Source organism: Canis lupus, chromosome 9 (genome assembly GCF_011100685.1).
Source record: "Canis lupus familiaris isolate Mischka breed German Shepherd chromosome 9, alternate assembly UU_Cfam_GSD_1.0, whole genome shotgun sequence".
NCBI classification, from domain to species: domain Eukaryota; kingdom Metazoa; phylum Chordata; class Mammalia; order Carnivora; family Canidae; genus Canis; species Canis lupus.
In genome coordinates this window covers 45,789,354-45,805,749 of record NC_049230.1, presented here as the reverse complement: position 1 = coordinate 45,805,749, position 16,396 = coordinate 45,789,354, and the positions used below count along the sequence as shown (strand labels likewise).

General features: G+C 50.8%; 1 protein-coding gene, 1 long non-coding RNA gene and 1 other non-coding gene across 5 annotated transcripts; 2 read left to right on the top strand and 1 right to left on the bottom strand.

Annotated features, from left to right (window-relative positions):
- Positions 1-1,473: 1,473 nt before the first annotated feature.
- Positions 1,474-5,111, bottom strand: LOC111097459. Of its 3 annotated transcripts, XR_005364765.1 has the most exons (4): positions 4,545-4,999; positions 4,037-4,176; positions 2,010-3,289; positions 1,790-1,849 (listed from the first exon to the last, which is right to left on the bottom strand). It is a non-coding gene; the product is annotated as an uncharacterized LOC111097459 (long non-coding RNA). The 3 variants fall into 3 exon arrangements; XR_005364766.1 differs by having other exon boundaries at positions 1,474-3,289; positions 4,297-5,111; XR_005364764.1 differs by having other exon boundaries at positions 1,474-3,289; positions 4,545-5,071.
- A 2,013-nt stretch (positions 5,112-7,124) lies between these two features.
- On the top strand, positions 7,125-7,184 carry MIR22 (microRNA mir-22). The gene has a single exon (NR_049383.1). It is a non-coding gene; the product is annotated as a microRNA mir-22 (primary transcript).
- A 3,230-nt stretch (positions 7,185-10,414) lies between these two features.
- Positions 10,415-15,603, top strand: TLCD2 (TLC domain containing 2). The gene is made up of 4 exons (XM_038548479.1): positions 10,415-11,310; positions 11,509-11,591; positions 11,805-11,887; positions 12,439-15,603. Exons 1-4 carry the CDS (start codon positions 11,135-11,137, stop codon positions 12,889-12,891), a joined length of 795 nt encoding a protein of 264 aa, XP_038404407.1. The 5' UTR covers positions 10,415-11,134; the 3' UTR covers positions 12,892-15,603.
- The last annotated feature ends 793 nt before the right edge of the window (positions 15,604-16,396 follow it).

Here is a 16,396-nt window from a genome sequence, read left to right as displayed (position 1 = left end):
GCCTACCAAGTGAAGGACCTTTTAGTTTTCCAACACATTTCATCAATAACATTCCATCTGGCTTTTACAACACCCCCTGAAGCAGAAAAGACAGTCAATATGGTTTATATTTTAGGGGTAATACCCAAGAGCCACCAAAGAGGCTTGCCCAAGTGGCTGGTGTGCAAACTTTCTGCCCTAGAGTCCTCCCTCCACACCTCCCCAGCTCTGTGCCTCCAGCCCTTTTGGGGCTTTCTCTCTCTTTTCTTTCAAATTCTGGGCGATCTGAGAGGGAGAGAAGTGTCCCATGCCCAGACGCTTGTAGTTCATAGGAGGAAACGTTCCCCGAAGACTTCCTGTTGAAGATCTGTGTCTGAGGTGCCAGAGCCTGCTGCTGTGGTCAGAGCCTTGCAGTGCCTACCTTGGCTGGGGGGAGGGTGCAAAATAGGGAGCAGAAACCAGACAGCTAGCACCAAAACTACATGACTTCTTCTAGGGTTCTCGGTTCTGACTCATTTGCAGGGCAAATAGAACATCGTAAAGCCTCTGGCTGTTTTGGGGAGTCTCTCCTAGAAAGCGATTTTGTCTTATATAGGAGTTTGGTGTAGTGATGTGGGGGAATCCATAAAGACACTTAAGAAACACTAAAGTCCTAAAGTCTTTAGGAAACAGAGGAAACAAATGGCTAGCTGTGATTGGATTCCATCTGTATCTTCTTTCTTGAAGAAGCAGCGGGAAATTTATTAAAAAAAAAAAAAGAAGAAGAAGAAGAAGAAGAAGAAGCAGCAGCAGCAGCAGCAGCAGCGGGAGCCCATAATGTGCTTGGTCACATGGCCTTGGGCAGTAATAACTTAGAACCATCATTCTTGGAGCACTGATTAGGAGCCAGGCATCCCACTAAGCACTTTGCTGTTTTGTTTAATCCTCACCACAACCCTTTTAAGAAGATATTTTTATAACTGTTTAAAATGAGGAAGCTGACTTCCTTAGGTAACCTGCTCAAGGTCACATAAATAAGAAGTGGTAGAGCCAAGATTTAAACTTAGACTATTTCATTCTAAAACTAATGTTCACCGTACTCCTCGGCCATGCAGTATTATTTTTTCACCTGAGAAATTAGGAGTCCCTTGACAATCTCCAACCCCAACTTTGGTCTGAGTACCCGCAGACAGAGAACTGGTTTTGATAATGGGTAGTGTCTGCTGCTTAGTACCACTAAACTTGGGTTCATCTGGTCTTTGGTCTGTTTACCTAGACTGAGCAGCACTACTTTTTCTCCCTGCAAGTTGATGTGTGCTCTGCCCTCTAGTAGTTTCAGCTTGTACTACAACAATGACCTTGAGTGTAACTAACCTTAACTTATGGTTCTTCCCTTGAATAGGATGTCTTTACAATGCTGGACACGGACACCTTCCCCAATTCGAGGCCAAACTTTTTTTTTTTTAAGATTTTATTTATTTATTCATGAGAAATACACAGGAAGAGATGCAGAGACACAGACAGAGGGAGAAACAGGTTCCATGCAGGGAGCCTGATGTGGCACTGTATCCAGGATCCAGGGATCACTCCCTGAGCCGAAGGCAGACGCTCAACTGCTGAGCCACCCAGGCATCCCCAAGGCCAAACTTTATGATGTACTTTTGATTCAGTAGTCTGGGGGGAGACCCAGGAATCTGATTTTTTTTTTTTTTTTTAAGATTTTGTTTATTTATTTGTGAGAGACACACACACAGAGAGGCAGAGACACAGGCAGAGGGAGACACAGGCTCCTCGCAGGGAGCTCAATGCGGGACTGGATCCCTGGACCCAGGATCACGCCCTGAGCCAAAGGCAGATGCTCAACTGCTGGCCACGCAGGGGTCCCAGGAATCTGAATTTTTAACAAGCACCCCAGTTAAATCTAATGTAGGCCACATCTTGGTATAATACTCTGTAACAGCTCAATTCCCAAATTTCCCCCAGAATCCCAACCCAACCACCATTGGGCTTTGGGGAATCCGGGACCAAATTAACCACTCCCTTTCGCCAACCTCAATATTGAGTTTCCTGGCTTGGATAGTCAGGGAGGGAAGCTGCAGCTGCCCAGGCAGTCAGCCCATGCTGAGTGAGGTTAGTTCTTGCTGATCTGGCAGAGAGCAAAGTGAAGGAAGCTAACATTTAGTGCACCGACTGTGGGCCAGTGGGCCAGACACTGTGCTAGGTGTTTTCAAATATAATCCTTTTTTAATCCCTATAATAAACCGCGAATTTATTATTCACTCTTTTGCAGATGAGGAAATGGAGGTGAAGAGATGTTGAGTATCTTCAAGTTCACAGCTGGTAAGATCTGGAATTTGAATCCAAGTTTGTCTAATTCAGTAGTTCTCAGCTGGGGGAGATTTTGGCCCCCAAGGGACATCTGGTAATGTCCAGGGACACTGGTGGTTGTCATAACTTCAGGGTAGGGGTGTTACTAATTTCATCTAGTGGGCCAGGGATGCTGCTAAATATTCTACAAATAACACCCCCCACAATAAGAAATTATCAGCCAAATGTCAATAGTGCTGAGATTGAGAAACCCTGGACTCAAAGCCACTTTTGCCCTGTGGGGTGGGAGGGTGAAAGGAGGGGGAGTTAGCCAAACAAAATGGCGATGGGCCTACCCCAAAAGCCTTGGGTAAGAAGGGGATGGGAATTCCAAGATAAGGATAATGGATAATGGGGGCAGCTGGTGAGGTTTCTCTTTCTTCCAAGCTTGGCCAAGGCCCTGCTCAGTTTCTCCCAGCCTTGCCAAGTCAGTCCTGGGACTTCACACAAGCTTGTCCTGTAATGACCCTGACTCCCAGCTCAGGGCTGGGGTAAAATATTACCTTCCTGCAGGACTTTCCAGTCAAAGCCCTTGGTTCCTGGGATCAGCGCATTCCACCTGTAGCCCCTGGGAAGCTCCACATTAGCACCCTTACTGTGGAGGGTGAGTGTAAATAAAGAGCCTGGTGGCATCTAAGTTAGAAGTGGACCGAATGGGCTAAGCCAAGGGAGTCCACTTAGGTGGTCCCTGGCTGGGAAGAAATAAGCCAACATGAGGAGGGAGTAGGGGGACAAATGGCCTGGGGAGCAGGGTTCTGACCCCAGGAGGCTTGCTTTCCACAGACATTTCTCTTCTCCTGGTTTGGTTTGCTGCTTCACTGGACCTTCCCCAGCATCCATTCCTGGAGCACTCACACACCCAGCCAGCCAAGGTTCTGGACTTCCCCAATACAGGCCCCCTTCTAGACCTGAGAAGGTGGGTCTGAGCTGACAGGAAATAACTCTTGTTCCAAGCTCAGAATCTCTGAAAAACCAGCAGATTGAAGGGGGGGGGAGGGGGGTTGAGGGAGGGAGACAGTCTTGGAGTGAAAGAGGAAAGTACAAGCAGGTCCCCCATATTTGGGGTTCCATCTCCTTTCTTCCCTCACAACCAATGAGGGTTGGGGCGGAGGCGTTGGGGTGGGTGGGGGGAATAGGGGGATGGAGGAGGGCAGGCCTGGAGGAGGATGTGGTAACAGCTGATTCGTCCCCTGAGGTCACACTTTCCAACAATCAGCTGTTACCGAGGTAGGAGGCAGGAAGTTTCCTTAAAGGCACAATGTTCAGAACACAGGCCGAGAATTCGGGAGCTCCTAGGAACCAGGGCGGTTACTTCGTGGAGCCCGTATTTAATACAGAGGAACTATCTCACTCCCCAGGCTCATCCTTCCGGCTCAGTTACCCTCACACTCAATCGGGGGCCTATGGAAGAATCATGGATCCGTGTCTACACGTTCGTCTTTAGGGGAGCGGGGGCGGGGGATGATAAATTGCTATGGGTCCCAGACTTGCCCCTTTAAATAAGCGGTTCGGCAGCTTTTGCCAAGTCATTGGGTTCCTCTCCGTTTTGCCCATTCCCCTCCCCCACTAGGCACTGATTGGCCCTTGGAGAAGGGGCGGCCTCCTCATTGGTCTCTACCTTTGCAATCCCTTCTAAGTAGGCCTGAGTCTGAGAAAGGCTTCTGGGAGGCGGGACAGAATGGGGGTATTAGGCGGAGGTTGGGGTTCTTACCAGTTGACACTTTGGCATGACCCATCCCCTAGTTTCCGTCCACAAGTCTTGCTTCTACCCTCAGGTGAAGACTGTACTATGAATCTTGTTAGGAGGTTGCTGCTTGAGAGAATCTGTCTACGACTGGGACGAGACATACTCTACGAGAAAAGTCTCCTGGTTAGAAAAGCCTCCACCCGCCAGGAGAGGAGGACTAGATCCCTCTAGTGAAAGCTAGCACTAGGCAAGGGGGGGCAGTTCTCCCCTCCCCCAAAGCCTACAGGAGTCCTCATCCAATGGAAGAGCCTGCTGCCCTGGAAGCTGATTGCCACCGTCAGTTCTTCCCGCTCCTGCTGCTTCGCCTGCGCCAGCTTTCTCTAGAGAGCCATCGCCTCAGTGCGCAGAAGCCAGCGGATCCGTTTTGGGGTAGTGTGAAAGCAGCACTCACGGCTCCCAAAAGGAGGGGCTGTAGCCCTTTAAGGACTTCGCTGGGATGGATTCAGAAATGAGTTTAAAAATGCCAACTCACAGAGCGCGCTGGATTCTGGGAACGAGGTGTCAGACCGAGAACTACATTGACCAGTGTGCACTGCAAACACACGCGCCTTCACTTCCTTCTGCTCTTTAGGACTCTGGTTTGACGTAGCGCTCTTCAAAGCAAGAGGCCTTAGGCGGAGGGCTCAGCCACACCCTTTCACGTATTGGCGAGCTCCTGAGCTGGTGGGCGTGGCCTAGCGCAGCTCCGCCGGGCAAGGGGGTGGCCTCCTTGCCAATCAGAGCTAAGACGGCCGGAGAGGCGGGACCTGGGCGAAGCGCTGGCGCCCCCAAGTGGGTGTGGTCACGCTGCCCAACAGTGGGCGGTGATTGGCTCTGGGCGGTGCAATCGCGGCTTGTGCGTCACGACGCCGCCAGCTGATCGGAGACTGGAGCCGGTGTGTGCTGGGCGCAGGGAAGACACAGCGCCGCCGGCCGTGGGGGATGGACGCACTGATTTGCTCCCTTACCCTCAGCAACCCCCCGCACCCAGGACCAGGTGGGTGTGAGCTGGGGTCCCGGCCGCACTGGAGGGAACCATGCAAACGGGGTAATGGGGGGAAGTAGGGTCCTGGTGGCCACACCCTGCCCTTCCGGGGGAGGGGTGAGGGGGCGGCGGGGGCAGGGAAGCTCTTGGGGTGAGGGGTCTGGACTGGCTGGAGTAGTGTGGCAGGAGGTTTCAAGAGAGTCCGGGATGACAGTCGTGGCGGAGGGTTTGGCGGAGTGACTAGGCGCTAGACGAGGGGCTAGAGGGCTGGGGTCAGCTAACCTCGGCGCCCCCTGGTCAGAGGATACGGGAACTAGCTTCCCAGCTTGAGGAGGGTTTGGACCGGGCGGGTAGCGGGGAGGTAGTTTTCCTCGACTGGCAGGCAGTTGATCAGGCCCAGTTGAGAGCCCTGGCAGGGAAGGGGTCTCTGGGCGGGCCGGCCCCTCCTCTCGTTCTCTCCAGGGGATGTTATGTAAGGGGGGAGGGGAGAGGAGTAGGGGGCGGCGGTGCGGGGGCCTTATGCAACCCAAAGGTTAGGGTTTCACCGCGGTTGGTGGGGGAAGCGGGCTGGAGGAGGACCTGGAAACTCTAACCCCCCCTCCCCAGCCTAACTGGCCGTCTTGGGCCCAGAGAAGGTCACCTCTGCACCTCCCCCCAGCATGTCCGGTTGTGGGGCCCCTAGCCCAGGCCTGGCCCTGACCGCCTGGGAAGCCGGCTGGCTGGGTGGGGCGCCTGGGTTAGTCATCACTGGGCTCCCTCTCTCCCCACCTCTCGGCCAACTCTTGGCCCCTCCCTATGGCCTCTCGCTAGGCTCGCCCCCACCTCCCTCCGGCCCTAGTTCCAGCCTCCAACTCATTTGGCCTGTCATCCTGGCTGTCAGACTGGGCTAGGAATTGTCAGGGTGCCAAAGGGTTGATGGAGCAGCTGGTCAGAGGGTCAGTGCCCTGGGCCCACCCCGCCCTGCAGCCAAGGGCACCTGCTTGGCACAGACTCTGAGCAGCCGTTGAATCCTATGGGCTGAACAGAGCTGGCTCAGACAGAGGAGAGTGGGAAGGAGTTGGACTGGTCACCTGGGGGAAGGAAGATACCACAAAGTTCATGTCTCCCAAGAGGGTTTTTGTAATTTGAAAACCTTCCACCCCCACCGTAATCTTTCTTACCCTCTGAGTATAGAAGTCTCAAGACAAGACTGCCTCGGCCTCTCAGTGGCATGGGCCATGCCCTTGGACTGAGTGTCAGCAGAGACCCGTCCTCCCCAGCTCTGGCCCTCAAGACTGCCACGCCCCCAGCCCCCTCCCTAGGCCATGCTGCAGGGCCCGGCTTTTCCTGCTGATTCATGCGTTGGAACTGTGGGGGCGGGGCTTGGAACTTGGAACAAAGTTCAGACACGGAGGGGCCGGCAGACAGCCTGGAATTCATACCAGATGTACCCGGAATGCGCAAGCGGAATGCCTGGCATTTAAGAGTCTTGGGGAAGCTGCCCGTCCACCCTGCCCATACCTCCCTCCCCTCCAGCCTTTGGTCCCCTGTCCTCTTCTCACAGTCCCTGGAGCCTCTGCTGACCTTCCAAACTCTAGACCTCTTCCCTTCCTCACTCTTCGCCAGATGTAGGCCCCCCAAACTCTTCAGCTGAACTCCCTGGGAACAGATCAGTTGGGCTGATCACTGAACTCACATTTCTGGATCTAAGGTACAACTTCTCACCTGGTACCTGGGCAACTGGTGGAGTGTGTCCAGGTTTCTAAGTCCTGCCCTCTCTGAATGCTGAAGAGGCTGGGCCCTCCATGGATAGCTGGGGCAAGGAGGGGTGAGAGCAGGCATGAGTCTCTACAGCCTTCAGTTCTGGAAGGAGGTGAAAGGAAGTCTGCTTAGAGCTGCCTCTTGCTTCTTACTGAAGTTAACCACTCCTGCGGGCCCAGGTCAGAGCAAGAAGCCTTTGTTACAGGTTGAGCATCTGTTGGAGCTGGATTTTGATGGCCAGTGGGACAGTGTCCCTGTAACATGGCCCTGCTCAGATCCTTCCCATTTTTCTTCCCTTTCCTTTTAGGAGCCTGTCCCTCCCACACCCTCATCTGGCTGAGCCGCAGTAGTTCTTCAGTGGCAAGCTTTATGTCCTGACCCAGCTAAAGCTGCCAGTTGAAGAACTGTTGCCCTCTGCCCCTGGCTTCAAGGAGGAGGAGGAAGAGGAGAAGGAGCTGCTTTCCCCTTCATCTGGAAGGTGACAGAACTGGGGCTGGGAAGGTCTGAACAGCGGGAGTAATAATGCCATTTGGAAAAGGAAACCTTGTTCAGAGCCTTCAGCCAGACTGACCCAGCAAGAGAGAACAATTTTAGATTAGAGACTCTGGTTGGATGGGGGAATAGATGACTGTGATCACTCAAGGTTAGTTGGTCTACATTGATGTGACATGGCGAAGATAACAGGAGCAAAGAAAACTGTCTACCCCTTTACCCAGATGTCTTTCTTGGTCCTCCTCCTTTGTCTCCTTTTCTTCCCTACTGCCTTTCCAGGGAGGTCCTAAGTAAATTTATTCTTCAGGGAAAAGATCATACTGAAACTCCCATCTGAGTAGTCATCTCCATGCTCTTACTTTTCCCTTTATTTTCTTATACTGGCTTAGACTCTGGATTCAGGGATAATCACCTATATGTTGGACTCTTAGACCTCTTGTCTCAGCTTCTCCACCTGTGAGATGGGAAATCACATACGTATGCAGAAGGGAATCAGAAGCCTACTTCTACAGACTACTCAGAGCCTGGGCTCTCCTCTCCCTGTGGGTAGGAACAAAACTTAAGCTGTTGCTCCTCCCCCCATCCCTGAACACACTAACCCAAGGAGGGTAGTGGGGGAGAGTTAGAGGGAGGGGCTCAGTCTCTACAGTGATGTCTCATCATGCAAAGGTGGCCCCTGGCTTCCTCTACCACCCAAAACAGAACTGCAGCCACTGATGGGGTTCCAACTACTGTTCCTCCGTTTCTTCCCTCACTTTACTTTCTAGGATAGTTTGTGCAGGCAGGAAATTCTCTCCAGCAACCAGGAGAGGTGGGTTGTGGGGTGTGACCCCCTTTGTTGCATCAAGCAGTGTAAACCTACCACCCCCAGCTCCTGATGCAGTCTAACTCTTGTGGCTCAGGCTCTGGTGTAGTTCAACCATGGCCCAGTCTCCCTGCCTGAAGGTGGCCAAATTCAGAAGCTGCAGGAAGCTATCCTGTAGTGGGACAAGAGGCGTTGAGGTAGCTGGGTTTTATTCTCTATCTATGAGAAACAGATTTAGGAGAGTAGATCATTGAACCCACCCTTCTGCAGCCTGAGCTGGACGTGTGTGGGACTGTGGTGGAGGGGGTGGGTAGACTGACTACTCATAGTCTGCAACAAAGATTGCTCTGTCCCTGGACATTGCTTCCATCCTTTTTTCCCCTCCCCGCTTCACTGGCCACAGTGTCTCCCTCCAGCCCTGGGTATGTGGCTCTGCCATCCTCACCCATCATGAAGCAAAGATGAGGAAGAGCAGCCTGGGAACGCAGGCAGGCAGAAGACCAGTGAAGGACCAGGCCTGGAGAACACAGGGCCCTGTCTGGGCACCCCACAGAGGGGACCCATAAAGGCCAGGAGCACTCCAGGAGGGAGGACAGCCAGCCTCCATCAAGGACAAGCTCCCAGCCTTCTGCTTCATTCACTATTTCTCTCCAGTGTTACTTACTGCCTCCCTCAGAGATATGAGACTGTATTAAAGTGTCCTGTGGCTTCATCCACCTACTACTACCTTCCTACCCTGTAGTTTTTGTTTTTGTTTTTGTTTTGTTTTGTTTTTTTACCCTGTAGTTTTTATATAAAGCAGCCTCAAGGAGCAAGAACCAGCTGTGAAAGGACATACACAGGAAATGCATAGAAGAAATTCAAATGGATAAAACCATGAAAAACAATGTGTTTCATTAGGTAATTAAAGAAAGAAAAATATAGCTGAAAGCATTTTTTCCTTAGCAAATTATATTTTTTTAAAAGAAAAGCCCAGTATTGGCAAAGAAGTACTAAAATAAGACTCCTATACATTGCATATCGGCATGCAAATTGTTATGGCCTTCCTGGATGTCAGTTTGGTAATATGTCTCAAACACTCTAATAAAAGTTTCCATCGCCTTTGACCTAGTAATTCTACATTTGAGGACTTATCCTAAGAAAATAATTAACAATTTAGTTACAAGATGGTCATCCCAGTATTGCAATAGAGAAAATGAGAAGCAACTGTCTGAGAATTCATTTCTTTTCTGCTGTAATGAAAATTTGCAATGGGGGATTGCTTAAGTAAATCATTGTATATCCATCCAGATGGTGGGGTACTGCATAGCCATTAAAAGTCATGCAGAAAAACATTTGACTGGAAAGAAAAATGCTCTTTGAATATTAAAAAGTTTATTAAAATAGTGTGTTATGTGATCTCAATTTTGGTTTTTAAAATATGGGTGTATTGGGACGCCTGGGTGGCTTAGTGGTTGAGTGTCTGCCTTTGGCTCAGTTCGTGATCCTGGGATCGAGTCCCACTTTGGGCTCCCCATAGGGAGCCTGCTTCTCCCTCTGCCTAAGTCTCTGCGTCTCTCTCCCTGTGTCTCTCATAAATAAATCTTCAAAAAAAAAATAGGTATATTGTATACATAAATGAAAAAGACAAAATGTTAATAATAGTGGTTATCTTTGGACAGTGGAACAGAGTCATTGTGATTTTCCTCTGACTTTTCTGTAACTTTAAAACTTTCTACATTGTATGGTTTTCATATAATAAAATTTAAAATAATCAGTGTAAATTTTTTTCAAAAGCTGGGAGAAGTGAGTGTGGAGGAATGAAGGGGATGCTCCTCGCCCCTTGGACATAATGGGGTTTTGGTGAAGAAAAGGGGTGGTGAGAATGTGGAAAACTTCATTCTCCAGGAGTAGCTGGAATCTGCCCTCTCCATGTACGGGAAACAGCTCTCTGAATTGCTGGCTTTCAGCCAGCTAAAGAGGTGTGGAGTGGAGTAAGGAAAACAGTAAAAACCTGTCACTCTTCAGGAGATGGAAGGGGAGGGGGCATATTTTCCTCTCCAGGCTGAAAGGTTCTAGAATCCTATCAGTCTTTGTTTTTCTCTTTGATTCTGCCCCAACCTTGAGGCAACCCTGTGTGACCTCTCCTTATGCCTCAGATTGGAAGAGTGAATTCTATTCACCTAACTTGTACCTAGCCCTGGGGGGAGGGGTGCTTTTCAAGTCTTAGGTCCTGAGAGGTTTCCTTTTGCCTCTCCTTTCTAACAGCAAGGCTGTAGGGAACCCAGAAGCGGTTGGGGGGAGGAGTCCCCAGTGGATCGCTTCTGCAAAATGGGAGCTGTTGTTCCGTTTGAAGGTACTGTGTAAGGGAACAGGACTGTTGTAAGTATAGGGTTGCTATGATGTGTTAGAGGTCTAGAAACCTCAGGAGGTGGAAAGGGTGGCTCCAAGGAAGTGAGATGCCCCCACAGCTGAGACTTGGGGATGGTGCGGGGCAGAGCGGTGGCTACGTTTAAGAGGGAGTGGCTGTGCGCTGGCCTCTACCCTCGGGTCGGTGAGTGTGCCGTGGGAGGGACGACCAGCAGGTGAGAGGTTAGTTAGGGAGAGGAGGTGAAAGACAATGGGGCGGGGGCTGTGCGAGCGTCAGGTGAGATTAGTGACCTATTTTTGGAACTCCGAGGGGTTTGGGACACGTGGCGTTGGGGAAGACCCCTATAGACATCCCGGAAGTCCCCCTGAGCTCTATTGCAAGGCTCGGTCCCCGGGGGAAGGCCCTCGGGTTGGAAGCCCCCAACCCTCCAACCCCCGCTAGGGCGGGACGCGATCGGATGCGGTGGCTCCGGGGCGTGGCCCCACGGCTGCTCCAATCACCACCTAGCCGAGTGATGGGGGCGTGGTCGGACCCTGGAAAAGTTACAGGGGATTCCGCAGGCGTAGTGGGCTGGGGAAGCCGAGGACCGGTTCTTGTCGCGAGGTCTGTTCGCAGTCCCCACAGCAGTCCTCGCAGCTGGCATTGGATGAGTCCGGGCTGAGAGCGCAGGGGTCCAAGAAACTGAACCGGACCTAGCCCGCCCACCAGGCCATGGATCCCTGGGGGCTCCTCGTGACCAGCGTCTCCTTCGCCGCCTTCCGGGGGCTGCACTGGGCGCTGCAGCTGCTGCCCACGCCGGGATCTGCTGCCCAGGACCGTTGGAAGTGGCGGAACATCTGTGTCTCCCTGGTGCACAGCCTGCTCACAGGGGTCGGGGCGCTGCTCGGGTGCGGAGTATAGAGATTTGGGAGGCACCTGGGTGAGGGTGAGGGGTGGAAAGCTGAGATTAAGAGACCCGGCGGGCCTCTTCACAATGGAAGTGTCCGACACTGGGTGCGGTGTGTGAATGGGCGGGTGAGCGTGCACAGCGGGAGAATGGGGTCTGAGTCTGCATGATGCTGACCATGGCCCCCCATCTCCTACAGGCTGTTGCTGTATCCTCAGATGGCTGCCGACCCGATTCACGGCCACCCGCCCTGGGCCCTGGTGCTGGTGGCTGTGTCGGTGGGTAAGTCTGCAGGGAAGGCCAGGCCGGTTAGTCGGGGAGCAACCTTCCAATGGTGATTCCAGGTCGCCTTTCCTCTCTCCATAGGGGTCCAATGTTTCTGGCAGCTTTGGTTATTTTAAAGACCTAGGAAAAGGTGGGGATGAAGATTCCTCTCCAGGAGGTACAACTTGGGAGAAGCCTAATGCCCCTCCCCTCCTCATGCCACTCCCATAGGTTATTTCTTGGCGGATGGACTTGACATGCTGTGGAACGAGACCTTGGGCCAGGCCTGGGAACTTATTTGTCATCATTTGGTGGTGAGCCTCAGGGAAAGGTGACACAGGAAGGGTGGTATGCTGGGGCTGGGTCCTCAATCTCTCTTCAGGTTTCTGTCCAATGACTTCCTAGAGTCTCTGACCCCTGTTGGCACCTGCCCTCCCCAACCTTGGACTGGCTTGAGGGGCAGCAGATTGACTGCTAGCCACAGCTAGACTCTGAGCACTGCCTAAGTGGCTTGGATTCGCTCACGTGTCCCATCTGATTGCAGAAATGTTGCATATGGAGCTTTTCTGAGGAGCCCCAGTATAGGGAATGGGAATGGGGCACAAAAGCCCAGGAATGGAAGGGGGGGGAGTACTGCGCAGATGCTGCTGCCGCACCAGGGGAGACAGCCACTGGGTCATGGCTCCTCCCATCCAATGGAAGGGTTAAGGCCATTCAGGCTCCAACATAAGGTAAGTTTAAGGGCAGATTTTTGACACGGTGCCACAAAAATGCTTGGGAGCCCCTGTCTTAAGGCCTGGGATATTGGTACATAATGGGCGGGAGGTCATAGAAGGTCCTCTGACCTCTGACCCCGGTTCCCCAGGTAGTGAGCTGCCTCAGCACTGCCATTCTGTCCAGCCACTATGTGGGCCTCTCTGTGGTGTCTCTGCTCCTGGAGTTGAACTCTGCCTGCCTGCACCTACGAAAATTGTTGCTGCTTTCTCACCAGGCCCCATCCCTGGCCTTCAGTGTGGCCAGCTGGGCCACTCTGGCCACCCTGGCCCTCTTCCGCCTAGTGCCTCTGGGGTGGATGAGTATATGGCTGATCCGACAGCAACACCAAGTGCCCCCTCCTCTGGTCATCCTTGGTGGAACTGGGCTGGTCACTGTGGGTGCCATAAGCATTGCACTGGGTATCCGTATTTTGGTCAGTGATGTCCTGCGGTCTCGGCCCCACTCACCCATCCCTGGGCACAAGGAAACCAGAGGCACAAGGGGATGTTGTGATGGTGAGCTTGTCACCAGGGAGGATTCCACTCTCAGCCTGCAAGACTAGAGAGAGGCCAAGGCTCCCCTTCTGCCAGTCCTGAGGGAGGCAGGGCCAGGAAAAGGAGATTGTGGTCTACAGTGCACAGTCCCTCAAAGGGTTAAGGACTGGACTGAATTTTCAGTATCTCAGCCCCTCTTTCCAAGTAACCCACTCCCCCCCCCCCCATTCCTAGAATTGGAGAAGTGCTGATGTTCTTGGATGGGTGGGAAACTGGGCTATTGTTCAGTGAATTCCATCATCAGATGACTGCTTCTTCCAGCAAACTAGCTCAAGAGGGATAGCCAGTGCTACCAGTAAGGGGTGACAGGAGGCGTGAAGTTAAATGAAACTGCTAATGGCATCCTTTACCTTAAACACAGGAACAGATGAAGAAAGGTGAAGTCCTATTAGGACCAGAGAGATCTGATGGGGAGGGGGTGGGTTCAGAGGGAAGAGAGGCCTCACCGATGACCAAATTCTAGCAGTGGGAGGAGGCCATAACAGGTGCTATCTGTAGCCAGTAGGGATGGACATAATAGTTGCCAAGAAACAGAAGAACTGGACCACTACAATTGCTGCTGATATTTCTGGTTCTCAAAGCCATACTACTGTGTTTATACTACTGCCTTTTACATTTTTTAAAAGTCCGATATCTGCCTTTTAAAATTTCTTACTGTCTTTCAAAGAAAATGCAGATTCTTAAAGGAATGAACTAGGTCTGCCTTCTTAGAACAATATTGAAGTCCAGAGCCATAACAGGAACTCAAACATTCATTCTGGGTGCCAAGTGTAGCGTTTTCCATTGGCCTTTTGTGGAAGAAGAAAGGCAGAGACCGAGGTAGATGAGGGAAGGCTTCCACTTGGCGGCAGAAGGATTAAGGAATATCTGACTCTCTTCTGGGATTCATTTGCAAGCTCTCCATCTCCTTTCTCCCTTGCCACTTTTTTTTTTTTTTTCGAGGGGTGGGGCAGTGGGAGAGAATCTTAAGCAGGCTCCATGCCCCACACTGAGATTGTGACCTGAGCCGAAATTGAGAGCCAGATGCTCAACTGACTAGCCACCCAGGTGCCCTGCTCCCCAAAGACTTCTGCCTTTTTTTTTTTTTTTTTGGTCCCCTATATCACAAAATCTCTCCTTCAGGCAGAACAGCCAAGTTATGGGAAATGTAAAGCAGATTAAGATTACTATTCTAAACAATGGACAGAAGGAGATAACCCTTATTACCCACAGAAAAGATAGAGGAGCAAAAGCAAGAAACAGGAAGAGTAAAACAAACAAACAAAAAAATTCTGCCCAAAAGCTGAGCTAGAGAAAGACAAATGGGATGATGGGAACAGGTATACATAGATTGAGGGATGGATAGAAAGAAAGAGAAGGTCACCTGAATAGAAGAGACAAAGCTGAAGAGAGCTGGAGAGCAAGACATGGAACCTTTGGTAGAGATGTTGAGAAAGTCTGTCATGGATGCTGACAGGAACTAAAGTCACAGAACTGGTAAAATGGTCATAAACAAAGAGAATAAGAAAACTAGAAATAAAAGCTGACAGGAAGGGACCCCAAGGGGGCAAGGCACAGATGGTCTAGGCAGAGAAACAGTGAGTGACAAGGAGGAACGTCCAGACTCAGGAGAGATGTAGGTAAGAGGGGCATTTAGAGAAGTTGGCAGAGAGAAAAGAGAGGGAGAAATAGAGATGAGGGGACTTAGAGGAGCTGAGGAGCAGGACAGGGAGGGGAGGAGGCACTCAATGGAAAGATTCACTGACAGAAAAAGAAAGTAGAAACTATGTTGAGTTGGAGACAGGCAGGAAGACAAAGGACAAACAGCTACAGTGCAAAACACAAAGACAGAGACTGACAGGAACTGATAGGCAGAGACTGGTAGGAAAATCAAGAGAAGTCAGAATCAGGGATGTAAATTGAGATAGAAGAATAGGAAAAGGGACTGAGGAGAACCACAGAGGGGGAAACAAGTTGGGGGGAGGCGCAAATGATTAAATAAGCATCCAAAGGAAGGGGGCACCTGGCTGGCTCAGTCATAGAGCATGTGTGATCTCAGGGTTGTGAGTTTGAGCCCCACGTTGGGTGTAGAGATTACTTTAAAAATCTGAAAACAAAACAAAAACAGACCCCAAACAGATAAAAACATACAAAAGAAGGAACAAAGAAAAGGAAGAAACAGATGAAGAGAGGAAGATAGAGGGAAAAAATGAGGGAGGAATTGTGAGAGGTGCCCATCATAGAGTCAAAGTACAAAGGGAAGAGTAACAAATAGAGACTGACAAGAAGTTGCCACAGCATAGGCAAGAAATAAGAGCAGAGATAACACATGTAATCAGACAAAAGCCAGAGGCAAAGGTATAGAAGTTGAGATAGAGAAACAAAGTAGAATTCCATCACAGTGTTTGTCCTTAGTAGAAATAGTATCTTCAAAACTCAATTTGCCATCTTAGCAGAATGTCCTGATGACCAAAAAAACATTGTCTTGAGTTTTCAAAGAAAGAGAAATATGTCAAATCCATCGTAGAAATTTGTTCCCTAGGGGCGCCTGGGTGGCTCAGTCAGTTGAGCGTCTGCCTTCAGCTGGGGTCATGATTTCAGGGTCCTGGGATGGAGTCTGAGTAGGGCTCCCCACTTAGCAGGGAGTCTGCTTCTCCCTCTACCCCTACCACTACCCCTGGCCTTCCACTGCTTGTGTGCACTTGCTTTCTCTCTCTCAAATAAAAATCTTTCAAATAAATAAATAAAATTTTAAAAGATTTTATTTATTTGATAGAGTAAGAGAGAGAGAGCACAAGCAGGGGGAGCCCAGGCAGAGTAAGATGGAGAAGGAGGCTCCCATTAACCAACTGAGCCACCCAGGTGCTCCTATAAATGAAATCTTTTTTTTTTTTTAAGATTTTATTTATTTATTCATGAGAGTACAGAGAGAGAGAGAGGCGGAGACACAGGCAGAGGGAGAAGCAGGCTCCATGCAGGGAGCCTAACGTGGGACTCGATCCCGGGACTCCAGGATCACGCCCCGGGCCAAAGGCAGGCGCTAAACTGCTGAGCCACCCAGGGATTCCCCCCCCCCTTTTTTTTTAAGGAATCTGTTCCCTAAGTATATGTTGAGGTCAGTGGTCAATATTGATTCATTCCAAGCCCTGCATGTTTTCTTTCACCACTGTCATAAATTCATAGTTCCAGTGAGTACACCTGCAGATAATAGTTGATAGTGGGATCCCTGGGTGGCGCAGCGGTTTGGCACCTGCCTTTGGCCCAGGGCGCGATCCTGGAGACCCGGGATCGAATCCCACGCCGGGCTCCCGGTGCATGGAGCCTGCTTCTCCCTCTGCCTGTGTCTCTGCCTCTCTCTCTCTCTCTCTGTGTGACTATCATAAATAAATAAAAATTTAACAAAAAGATAATAGTTGATAGTATCTGGGAATGATGTCAAGACCTTGCTATTATGGAAATATTGCTGTTTCTGTGGGTTAACTAGTAAAACTTGTACAGTAAAACTTGCTCCTGGTGGAGATAGGATGTTAAGTG